Here is a 13,833-nt window from a genome sequence, read left to right as displayed (position 1 = left end):
ACCTTTGAAAGTGGAGGCATTTAAATTGCATAAAGCATTCATTTAAAAAAAAAAAAAAAAAAAAAAGCTATGATAGATTTGGCAAAAAATCACCTGAAAAACATCTCTAGCTTCTTGCCACTAAAGAAAAATGAATAATAAATTTTTGAACATTTTAAGTGCTTTTAAAATATAACCCATTATATATAGCTAAATTCAATAAACCAATTACTGACTTCCAATACTTGATAGCACTGCTAAACAAACATGATGAGGATACAGATCTAGTAGAACAGTACCAAAATTACATGAAATGTAAAGAATCTGTGTCGGTTACTGCCAATGTCATTAAATAAGAATTAGCTAAGAAATCAAAGACTCCAGAAGAGTGAGTCATCTTCTAGATGCTGATACAGAGATGTTTCAAATGAGGAGTAACTTGTCCTTTACAATGAGATACATAGATAAAAATCAGAATCTGATACATTCGATTCCATAATTTCTTTCAAATGGTACTGTGATACATTAGAGAGTTAAATGCACAAGTTATTCTTGCAATGGAAGACTTAACTAGTTAGTAAGCAATGGAACAAGTAATAGGGTGGATAATAACAATGGACTAGCAATAAAATTAAAATGAGATGTGCCAGATCTTATATCATAATGCTATTGTTATTAGTGTTTCCTGATATGTAACCTCAAGAGGATGTCCAGGCTACTATGACAGTACTACATTATTAACATTACTAATCTCCTATCAACAATTTTTTTTCCAACAACAAAACATTTTAACTTGGTACATACTCTGCAGAATTGAAGTGAATAATAAAATGAAAATGAGTAGTTTTTTCAAACTGAAAACAAATTAGGAAACTGTCATATGCTTATCATAAAATCTACTTTCAGGGAAAAGCAAAGACATTTATTCATAATTTAAGTAATAATTGAAGAATATTCCAAAAGGCATGAGCTGGAGCCAAATCTCTAGAAAGTGTATTCTTGGATGCAAATTCAAAGTGTGCCAAGTTCATTAATCTGATACTTTCAAAATTCAAGAGGGACTGAAAAATTAAATTTTTGTGATTTTGTAATGGTCTCGGTGATTTACAAATGGCTATACATAATAAACATGCTTTAGAGTTAATATGGGAGTTTTCCCAGAAATAATATCCATGTTTTAGGGTTCTTTAAGGATCAGTGCTAAATAACTGGGAGGAGAGCTCCACATAACTTTTTAAAAATGTGGAGGCTGACTGGATCTAACCTAATGTCTTATCCTCACCTTCTCGTGGTGCTCCCTGATAGTAAGTATTAGCCCATCTGTGGTACCATGTACTCTAAATTTATAACCTTTCGTGGGTGGAAGACAAAAAAAAAAAAAAAAAAAACTACCTGGATGAACAAGAATGGACCTGCACTTTGGGAGTTAGCTAACCAAACTTGTATTCCAATTGGCTTAAGCCAGAACAGAATGATGGTACAACTTGACTAAATTTCATGCTGGCTAGAACTGGTTAAACAAGACCTCTGCTGTTTTCATCATGGAACCAGACATAGTGAAAAATCAGCTACTGGCATAAAATTCAGTCAATCAGAATTCAACCAAGATAGGCACCATCATTGTAAGATCTGAATAATATTGGAGTCCTGGCAGATCAGATAAGACTAATTTGTAGGAAAACTGTTGACAAGTTAGAAACAATGTACAATTTTCATGAAGTACATCCCTTGCAAGTACATATCAGGAAGAAATTATAATTAGAAGCTTCTGAGGTTTCCTCCAAAGTTTCTCCACCCATCTATAAGTTAAATAACTTATCAAGCTCACCATAAAAAACATAAATATACAACAAATACTATTAAGATAAAATAATTTTCTCAGAAGCTATCTTCCTATTATACTAATTTATATAAAAAACTTTCAGAAAGCAATGTATTTTGGCAGAGATTCAAATGACATGAATATCTGTGCAAGGATATAATAATTAAAATATTATTATTATTATGAGCGACTCCAGGGAGTCCTTAGACTCATTGAGGAAGGCCCTAAACATCATGTCCACACAACTATACGACATTCTCACAGTATCTATTATACCTTACCTTGAACTCACTCACCGTCATAGCATCCACAACAGACTCTGGCAGCTTATTCCACTCATTTACCACTCTAAAAGTAAAGAACCCAGCTCTAACACCCTTGTTAACCACACTTTTGCCCAGCTTCTATAGGTGTCCCCTAGTTCTCCCACCACCAGTCCTGTTCGTTCAAAAATATCCTCTGAATTAATCCTATAGAAACCCTTTAGCAATTTGAATGTCTCAATCATATCTCCTCTTTTCCACTTATCAACTAATTTCTGCAACCCACAAATCTTCAACTTGTTCTCATAAGGTTCATTCCATAGACCTGCTATCATCTTGGTCACTCGCCTCTGGATCCCCTCCACCACTTCTCCATCAAGAAGAAACCTAGGTGACCAAATCTGGGCACAGTAGTCGAGATGAGGTCTTATCAAGGCTTGGTACAGAGGAACAATAACTTGCTTGTCTCTGCTCATCAAAGTATTTTTCAACAACCAAGTGAGTTGATGAGCTGATTTAGCTACTTTTGCAATGTGCCCCCTAAACTTCATCTCCCTATCCACCAACATGCCCAGGTCCCTGGCCTCATCAATCTGCTGGAGTACAGTTACACCAATGTGGTATACTGCTGCTAATCTTTGCACCCCAAAATGCATAATCTTACATTTTGCCACATTCAATTGACATCCATTCTCCTTAGCCCAGAGCTCCAATCTATCCAAGTCGTCCTGCAAGATTTTGATATCTTCTGCATTCACTATTCCCCTACCCAACTTGGCATCATCAGCAAACAAATGAACTCCTCTTAGATCCTTCCCTTATCGTTAATGAACAAATTAAACAGCAGTGGTCCAAGAACAGAACCCTGCGGCACACCACTAGTCACAGGCCGTCTTTTGGACTCTACTCCTGAATAAACTACTCCCTGATATCTCTCCATCTCACCAACCCTATATCCATTCCCATATGTTGTAGTTTATGCATTAGAATTCCATGTGGTATCCTGTCAAATGCCTTAGCCAGGTCCAGCAGTATCACTGTAAGCCCATTACCCTTATCCAGTTCAGCCGTCACTGTGTTATAAAACTTGAGCAAGTAACTGAGGCATGATCTATCCCTTAATAATTGAATAAAATCCTTTTCCTTCCTCACATGTGTCCTCTCCTCCTTCCAATCAATGTTACCATAGTTGAAATCCCCCATAATAATTACCCTCCTTCCACTCATTTCATCAATTTGTTTATGCATACTATCTCCACCATCTATTCCATCACCTGGTCTATAGCAGCACCCAACTGTATATTTTGTTCTGCTAGTCTCAATCTCACACCAAATAGCCTCAAATGAGCTCTTTTCACTATCCTGCGATACAACTTCAATTCTCCTTGGCTGCAGTTCATCAGCTATCATCAATAACACCCCCCCCCCCATTTTATTCTTTCTCTCTGTTCCTCCTAAACACACTATAACCTACACATTCTATCCCACTAACTATATTATCTTCCATCAGCCAGGTTTCACTAATGCCAATAACCTATGGACAGGAAGAGCCAATCAAGGCCAAAAACTCTTCCTTCTTGTTCCTAATACTCCTGGCATTAGTATACATGAAATGCAGAGGTCCATTTGTCCCACCCCTATCTTGATGCGTTATTCTAACTATCCCATTCCGATTTTTTGTCCTTAGTACTGGCTTGGGTACATTATGTACATTCTTACACTCAACCATCTCACTGATGTCTGCATATCCACCCCCCCTCCCCCTTGGTAGTTCTAGTTTCCCTGGTTCTGCACATCCATTTTCACTTCACTCAGCAACACTTTTTCCAGTCTCCGCACACCAAATCCATTCAAATGCAGACCATCCATCTTGTATAAATCCTTTCACCCATCAAACTCATCTCAAAACCACACCATCTGCGATTATGGCCCTTCTTCTAAACTCCTCTTTCTCGTACCGCAGCAACAGACTCACCATCCAAACTCTGTCACTCTTTTCTTTCGCTACCTTTAACAATACTTTCAAGTCCAATCTCATTAAAAATTTATCTCCTTTCAATTCATTCGTACCTGCCACAACTATCAATTCTTTCACCTTCTGTTTTTGCGCTCTAATACTCTCACTTACATCCTTAAATTTCGCACCTGGTAAGTACGATTTAGTTAAACTCCCATCTATCACTCCTCTTAATAACGAGTCACCATACAACACTCTTTCTTTCATTTCAGAAACTCTCCCACTCTTACGCTTATTTTTCCTTTCAAACACTTGTTTATTTCCGTTAGCTGAGGCACTCTGGAAAGAGTTTTGCAGGTGCTCTAACTGCCGCTGTGCACTTTGTATCGCTGCGCATAATCTAGCGATCTCACTGACTACAAATAATTCCTCATTTTTTTCATCATTTAAATTATTTTCTCTCTCTGTATAGTTGCTTTCACTCTCTCTTTGATCACCGCTCTGATTGCCATCTTGTACAACATTGCAATTCCCTATCAAGCCACTATTTACTCACATTCTGGCATAATCTAGCGATCTCACTGACTACAAATAATTCCTCATTTTTTTCATCATTTAAATTATTTTCTCTCTCTGTATAGTTGCTTTCACTCTCTCTTTGATCACCGCTCTGATTGCCATCTTGTACAACATTGCAATTCCCTATCAAGCCACTATTTTCACTCACATTATGGCTTTCTTCAACCATAACTATCTCACGACCTGAACTATATTTCAATTCCTCACTTTGCTTACACTTTCTGCACATTCTACCACCACTATCACTTTCCATCCAAACTGCAGCCTCCTTCGGGAATGCATACATCCCACACACATCACATTGGACAAACTCCCTCACATTACAGTTTTTGAACAAAGGCGTTGTATTTTTGGATGCCATTATCTTATGTTATCTAAATTAAAATTAAATTAAATAAAACGGAATTCACACCAAAATCACACAGACACAACAAGCTACATAATTTACAAGTGTAAATTATGATTTACACCAATATTCCAATTTTCACTCAAAATTATACTTAGCTTTCGGGAGCTTTCTGAAAACCAAACATTATACAATAAGATTAGTATTTCATCATATATAGATAAAACTATGAAAATAATTACTTTATTTTGTATCATCCATGTAAACAAAGGAGGTGATGTCACACCTAAAGAAGTAAAAGGATTAATTCCACCTAGTACCATGGCAATAAGTAATAATTTAGCTACACCCAAAACTTGTGCTAAACGCATATAGAGAGGTGGTGGTGGATAAGTATCTCCAAGCACAGTGATGTCTGGATACTTTTCTTGAAGTATAGAGGCATACTGCTCGAAGACGCGGCGATAACCTCATGAATAACTAGAAAAAAGAAATCAACGTAATTTAATAAGAATCTAATTACTAAGGTAACAGGTTGTGTTATTCAAAATCAAATATTTAAAAATTGGGACAAGAATTTCATAACAAAAAGTCTTTTATTTTTTTTTAAATTCGAAATTGACATTTAACCACCCAAGCTAGTAAATTCTAATAGACAAATTTTCCTCTTTCTTGAACATATCCCTATTACTGCTTATGTTAACATTTAAAATAGTTCATTCATATCTAAGTATTCTTTTGAGAGTTTGAATGGTAATGAAGAAGCATGTTTAAAGCATGGTGGGGTTCAAATGATCAATGGCTCTAGTTTCCTGATTCAAACTCAAGTATAGGAAAAAGTACACATGTTTAAATATTATTAATCAAATGATTGGAGTAGGATAAAATTTCGGTAGCACTGCATTTACAATGCACTTTTTTTTTCTTTTTTTTTTTAACGTGAATCCTATCAACATACTGGCTGATTCTTGCTTCCTGCCATATTTGTGATAGCCTTATAATTTTAGCAATGTGTTGCCTAAATTTTTTTGTTCTTGTCCACTATAACTGCCAAATCATCTCCACTTCTTGTAAGAAATCCCCTGCAACTGTATACCCTGCATCAGCCCTTTGCTTTCCAGATTTCAAATTCTTACACTTACCTATGCTAAAATGGCAATTCTCACATAGTCTGTTCAAATCCTGATGTAAAACTGCATATTGCATTTATCTCTCTCTCTCTCTTGATATCATTAACATACACATTGTTAAATAGCAATGGCTCCAAAACAGAGACACACCACTGGTAACATTTCTCTTCTCGTGTATTCCCCATACAAGACTTGCTAAATACCCATCAGACAAACAATCTTCTATCCAACGCAATAATCTGTTAACTAATTCCATCTATTCTAATTTAATACCAACTTATGTAGTAACCAAAGGCTATTGCAAAATCTAAACATATCTCTTTAGTCAACCTGGTTGGCAGAGTGATTAGTATATCTGCTCTCCAACCAACAGGCTGCAGGTTCAAATTCCAATGTGGAAATGGATGTTTGCAATTTGTTTTTAGGTGGGAGAATGAAGTTCATTTCCCAGTGTGAGACCACCAAAGCGGAAGTGTGAAAAAGTTCCATGTTTGGTCTCTGGAGCACTGTTTCTGGACTGTGTAAAAAAATTCTTAGCCTATGGTGATAATACACTATTAGTTTACAACCTTTCATGGTGGGAGTCACAAAAAACATTGTTCATACATCTCACTTATCCAATACATTTGTCACCTGAATATAATATGCAAGCAGACTGCTAAAACATGATATGCTTTATCAAACCTATGCTTATCACTGAACAGAGCACTGCTGTTTTCTTAATTCTTGATCATAGCTCCCACCATCTCCAAAACTCCCCAAACACATTTCGCTAGCTTCCATTTCTTAAGTACTTACCCCATTGCAAGTCTTGCTAAGCAAGTATGTCAAGAATAAAATACAAGAACAGAAAACTCACAAATAAGCAAGAAAATGCTTATTTGTAAAATTTTTACTTTGGTTTCACAGGCATCTTTAGTACAAAAATGGAATAGTAATTAAATAACAGAAAAATCCTAAGTTAATGTAAGATAACACAAAATGATTAATATTTTCCTAAATAAAAAATGTAATTATATATATAATTAAAAGTTAGGTAAGATTAGCAGATTAAAAAAAGTACTATGTCCCATCAAGTAGATAAACATAGACCATAACATCTATTTTGTCCTCATGAGGCCATCTCTTCATTTCAATCTACTAACATTATTAAAATTATCCATAACATTCACCTTTCCTTTTTTTTTTAAATTATTTACTAGGCCAATCTGTTATATACATTTCCTTGTTATCAGCTTCCTTCATCAATGTGAATACAGCAGTGGGTCAGGATGTTATGTCAGCTCATGTGCTACGAGAACATGCAAGAGAACTGGCAATGTTGAATTCAGCAGGATGGAGATGGATAGTCATTTAATAACTTAGTTATAGGGATGCAGCATCTTCTCCAAAAATAAAGGTGATAAGTGGGGTACCACAGGGTTCTGTTCCATTCTGGGATCACTGGTGCTTAATTAATAAAGCAATCATCTAGTTCAAGGTTTGAGAGGAGATATTTGGTAGCTTGCTGACGATGCTAAATTATTATTATTATTACATAACATCTCCAGGGAGTTCAAAGACAAGGGAGGGCATCCACTCGACAACTCTTCGCTTCCACCACCCAATCCACCAACATCATCTACTGCCCGCCAACACTTCCACAGACAATCACAAACTTCCATGCCCACGACGGGATTCGAACCCATGGCCCTTTTGGCTGCAAAGTGGATACGCTAACTACTCGGACAACCAGGCCGACAGGAAAGCCTTAAGACAGAATTAGGAAGAGCAATGTCAAGAAATTCTGATGTGGCTTTGCAAGAGGATGCATGTCACTTCAATGATGCTAAGTGTAAATTTATACACTTTGGCTAGAAAATATGGAATGATGTTTTTCATATTAGAGGAACTTTGTTTTAGGAAGCAGAGATGGTGAGAGATCTGAGGACTATATCAGAAAGAGAACTGAAGTTCTGGGAACACATCACATACAGCTTAGCCAAAAAACTGTTGCTATAATGCAAATAATTCTGACAATTATAGATAAAAAGGTGACAATTTCACCGTATTAAGGCACCAATCAGGCCTCGTTCGGATTTCTGTGCACAGATCAGGTCACTTAAGTATACTGGCAACAAGGAAACAGAGAACATAGGGGCAAATAAGACTCTTGCCAGACTATAATACTGGGCATGAGGGTTGACAGACTGAATGTGGGCTGCAGAGATTCGCATAGAAGAGAAAAGAGAGGCACGATCTGATTGAGACAATTTGGTGAGAGGAAACTATCAGATCCATACAAGGGAATTATTGCCTGGGTAATGGGAAAATGAGAGATCATAGCTAGAAACTGTACAAAGGTGAAAAGATTTTTTTTGCATGAGTGGCAAATAAAAGGAATGCATTGACAGAATTGATGAGTTCTTCAACAATGAAAGAATGTCTTGAAGGCAAGATATGAGTTATTGGGAGGCCTATGAGGGTTTAACCTTCTGCAGTCTTTAGATACCATCGAGGCTTGAAAGTATCATTTAAGAAAGATCTCTTTTAGATCATATGACGGTTCATATGGATCTACCCCCATCTAGATCATGTGATCACAAATACCTATCATATTACTGAAAGCATTCACCGAAGATGCACTCGCAATATTCACTGGTAGTCTATTCCAGTGCTTCCCAAACTTCTGGATGTCAGGGCCCCCTTTGGAAAAATTAAAATATTTCACAGCCCACCTTGAAAAAAATCATAATATATAGACATATATTATTATGATATTTATTGTATTTATATTCAACACAAAACATACACAGCGAGTACTGCAAAAATTAAATGCAAATATTACATTTTTAGCATCTTACATACACATTTGACATGGCACATTATCTCATATTTTTATATAGATAGATATATTGTTATTGTACATTTGCAGTATAAGCACATGAAACATAAAATGATTAGTAATAAAGAAAGAATTAAAAACATACAAGAAGTTTAATAACAATTTAATGTGATGGATGTGTTTCAATACTGCTACACCAATATCAGGTGAAATATTTGAAAGTGCAATTCTTAGATTTCTGCTTTGAAATGAAACTTATATGAATAAGCATATATTTACTAATATTCATTAAACGCCAAAATATGCAGGAAGCAAAATTTGTGAACCCACACCAATGTGTGATTTTTTTTCCATTAAATATAAAAAATAACAAAAAATAAATAATAATTAAATAAGTTTCTTTTAAGATAAAAGATAAAAAAAAAACTACACAGTCTTAAAAGATTTTAAATTTGTTTTCATTATTACACAGCCCCCCCCCCCCTCAACAAAACATATGGCTCCCAAGGGGACCGCGGCCCACAGTTTGGGAAGTGCTGGTCTACTCTATACAATGAGAACCTGGACCTCTCATGTTTCCTAACTCCTTCACTCGGTTTCCAGAGATGGCCATGAGTTCTACCCACTTGCCATGAGCTATAAAATCCCAGTTGTGTTTATAAGATCCCTTAACTTGTTTCAAAGCACTTCTGAAGATATATCGAGCCTTGGTTGAAGGAGGAAAACCTTCAACAATAAAAATCAATAAACAACAAGCAATTGATTGAAATATGGTCATGTGGATAACAGTGTTCACTTCAAATCTGACAAAACAGCAAGGGAGGGTGAAAGCAATAAAACCATATTGTTGTTCATTTCACCCCTCTTTTATTACTCATCATTCTGCTGCTACAAATTAAAATAGTGGCAGAATGTTCATGGAATGAACATTCTGCAGCTATTTTTATTTTTTTAAGTATTCATTTTATTTCAATGATTTTTACTTACTTATTCAATTTTAATTTGTTTTGTTTGGAAAATTAAAATATATAGATTTATTTGGTTAATTTAAATCTGCCTGTGGACCACCTGTGGTCTGCTGACCATAGGTTGAGAAACACTGCTATAGAGCAGCGGTGGCTAACCTGTGGCACGCCCGAGAATTTTGCTTGCACGTCAACGATGTACATATGATATCCTTTTATATGCTTATAAATTATTCCACTTTTTTTTAATTGTTACAATACATACAAGTTACATTTTGTTTTACAGGAGAGAGCAGCTATGAAGACATGAATTTGATTGGTGCGGTATTAACAAAAGATCACGCGACCCAAAGACAAATGGAACCGATAATTTTTGAGTTGACGTGCTAATTCCCTTCAACCGAATTCCATAACATTGTCATAACACCATTCACTACATATTTCTTAGTTTTAAGACATTCACAACGGGGTGTCGTTTATCGTTCCGACAGAACTTCTCATTACCGGCGGGTTCAATTCATACAAAGTTTCAACCCTTGGTTGATTTTTATTGCCTTGTTTGCGCTTGAGCTGTAAGGGGAACTCGCACAAGCATTATATGGCATGTTTCAATTCGTGGTAGATTTTATTTGAAGTTAGCCTTTGTGATGTCATAATGACATCGAGAATTTCAAATGCAGTCAAATAAACACTTATTTCATGTAATTGAAAAATTGGACAATAATTTTAGTTAGATACTGTGTTTCCAGTGCAACATATGGTTTAGCTTGCCTATACAGGGTAGTTTCTGTGAGAGGGGTGCGTGTGATTCATTAGTTAGCGCCGTTTTTATTCCAGCTGTCTCTAATTGCACTATTTGTTGAGAAATATATTACACAGACTGCAAAAGCCTCTGTACCTTATTCAGGGATACAATAAAACTTTTTTTTCTTGCATCTACAGTATATAGTAGTTGTTGGGGGAGGGCGTGTTGTTTTTTGTGTGGGAGGTATATATGCAAAACCTTTTAATGTCTTTTTTTGTAAAGTGAAATCAGGGGTGCCAGTTATACGTGAGGGCAAGTTATATTCGACGGGAAGCATTCGCCGACAAGTCAAAATCCTTCTGCTGCTTCTCCAGCTCTGCTGACTTCTATGGTGAGTTACAATGCATAAATATTTTTCTCTACCTTTTTTTTTTCTTCTTTCAAGCCAACATCATTAACACCAATTTAATAATACAATAATCAATAATTTTATACTGAATAATATTATAAATTTTTGGTGATCAGAATGGGATGTCAATGAAACTTACCACAAGTTAATTTAATGATGTTGGCCTGAGAAAACTACAATATTGTAACATTAGTCCTGTGATTGATAACTAATTTAAATGCATACTTTTATATTTGTCAACATGCTACACCGTATACATAAGTGTATTAATACTCTTTATGATTATGTCATAATTAATTTTCTCCTCTACATATGCTTGTGAGTCATTATTTTCTGAAATGAATTTTATAAAATACAGTTTAAGAAATAGAATGACTGATGAATCTAGTTCCGCATGTGTATTACTAAAAGTGACAAAATATGAACTTGATATAAAGCATTTGGGATCTAATGTACAACAGCAAAAATCTCATTAATAAATTGATAATAGGTTGATATTGATTTGTATACGACAATGTGTATGTCAAATTATGAGTTCATTTTTATGAAATTCTATGTTAATTTTCAAACTTGTCTCAATAAAATTCTGCAATTTATTTTGTATTAATTAATGCTACTTAATAATTCCGGATAATGATCGGATGTTATGTATACTGAGTCTTAGTAAAGAAAAGAAATTTCTTGGAAAACACAGCGAATTATAGAGAAATACACATAACATGTGCAACAAATTTTACTAGATGATTTGCTGCTCCATTAAACCATATTTATTCCTGCAATACTCTCTCTCTCTCTCTTCATAAGTTTTTTTTTTTAATTATGCCATCATAAATTCACTTATTCATGTTCAGAATTTATAGGATCGTGCTATTCGCTCTACCCAGCAAATTATAGAACACGCATATCACAAATGATAATTATTAATTATCCTTTACCATTAATGAAAGTGTTTCTACTCACACTTATTTTTTCCTATTCTTACATGTCTTATAAATGATGGTTCACATATTTTCAACTTTCAGTATTTCAAATACAGGGTGTTCGGGATAAATTTGACAGTTTCGTAAGGAAAAAGAAAATCTTCTTTGTATCTATTAAATTTAATGAATTGACAAAAAAACATTACAGGCAGAGTTAATTACAATACTATCAACAAGATTTACTCAAAATAACCACCATTAGCATCGATCACAGCTTCAATTCTGCTTCGGAACCTCGAACAAGCTGATGCTACAGTCTCCCTGGGAAGGGCCGCAAAAACTGTTTTAATTTTATCCATTAACTGGGCTTTTGTATTACTGGAAGTGCGATTGGTGTCTTTTTCAACTGCGCCCCATACAAAATAATCCATGGGGTTAAGGTCTGGGGAGTTTGGAGGCCAAACATTTGGACTGGTGAAGTCGTAGAAATTTTCAGACAACCATTTTTGACTTTTCCCAGAGGTGTGGCAAGGGGCCGAATCCTGCTGCCATACATACGGCCTACCATTGGCTACCCTTGTTATCCAGGGCTTGACTACAGTTAGCAACTCCCCGAACAAAGCCCGAATTCCAATGCCAGGGTTCTTCAACACCTGTTCCTGCAGATTTGCGAGGAATTCTGCTGTACGAACGCAATCAGATCGTCTGCTAGGGATCTTTCTTCTTGCTACATCCTCGTAGTCACCATTGCAAGTCTCTAGTTCATGCCTGATTGTTTTTACTGTATTCAGGGAGCATTGGGCAGCAGTCGTAATATCCTTATTTTGATGGCGGGCACGAATCATCATGATACAAGTTATTCTCTTCCATGATTCAGGTGGGTTCCAGCTACCCATCCTTTCTGACATCTTGTATATGAATGAAGAAGGGTCCAAACTTTTAAATGAAGAGAAGTGTGTGTTAATACATGTAACTTACGGAAAAATATAATTAATTATAAATATGTCAAATTTATCCTGAACACCCTGTATACCAATCAAATATAGCATTCTCCTTCATTTTTGTTTTCTAATAAATCCTAAAACAGATTGTTCCCCCACTCTACGCAGAAATATTCAAAGTTATCCTGCAATTAATTGCATTGGACCAATTAAGATGAGTGCTGATGAGCTATGCCTGTTTCTTCTTCTTTGAGTAGTCTGCAAGATGTTTTGTTTTGTTTTATTGCAGCAATAAAACAAATGTTCCTCTTTTTGGTTCATCTTTTTCTGATTTGCGGAGAATGACTGGTTAGTTTGCCCTGTGTGTGCGTTACAGAGTGAAGCGTGAATTGTAATATAGTGAAACAAATTTAAACAAAAAAAAAAATACATTTTTAAAAGGTAAGTGTAATTAATGTAATTTAATATTATTTTTCTGTTAGATTTATGATTTTTTTTGGCTTTTAAACTGAAATAATTTAATTTAGAATTAATTAGTTAGTTGCTTTTGAATAAAATATGCCAGTCAATTTTTTTTATATATGAAATTGTGCTTAAATCTATTAATTCTGAATACCTTTTTTTCTCCCAAGAATTAGAGATCATTAAAATCAATGCCAAATGACCACAATGTATTTATAGTTTACATGAACAAACAATTACATAAAAATAAAGCTAAAAGACGTTTATTGATGTAATTATTTGTCTCCAAGCTTCTCTGCCGTGAAAAATTTTCAGTGCACGCCCATGCATACGGTCAAATTAACGTGAAATTTGTAGCGCGGGTTGCATAATCCACATGACAGTACACCCAACCGAAATGAGCACACGACGCCACTGATATATATATATATACAGTAATCCCTCGATTAGTGTGATTAGTGAATTTCGATACCGAAATTAGATTAGTACGC

General features: G+C 35.3%; 1 protein-coding gene across 1 annotated transcript in view; it reads right to left on the bottom strand.

Moving 5' to 3' along the window:
- The window catches only part of SelT (selenoprotein T), a 56,135-nt gene that overhangs the window by 33,652 nt on the left and 8,650 nt on the right, over window positions 1–13,833 (bottom strand). Inside the window, exon 2 of the mRNA XM_090413781.1 lies at window positions 5,189–5,426. Within this exon, the coding sequence (XP_090269907.1) occupies window positions 5,189–5,317 (129 nt within the window). The 5' untranslated portion in view covers window positions 5,318–5,426. The remainder of the gene's footprint in view (window positions 1–5,188; window positions 5,427–13,833) is intronic.

This window comes from Typopeltis vanoorti, chromosome 24 (genome assembly GCF_054136105.1).
Source record: "Typopeltis vanoorti isolate ZY-2024b chromosome 24, IOZ_Tvanoo_1.0, whole genome shotgun sequence".
Taxonomy (NCBI): Eukaryota; Metazoa; Arthropoda; class Arachnida; order Uropygi; family Thelyphonidae; genus Typopeltis; species Typopeltis vanoorti.
The sequence above is the reverse complement of the archived record's forward strand: the minus strand, read 5'-3'. Positions and strand labels throughout refer to the sequence as shown.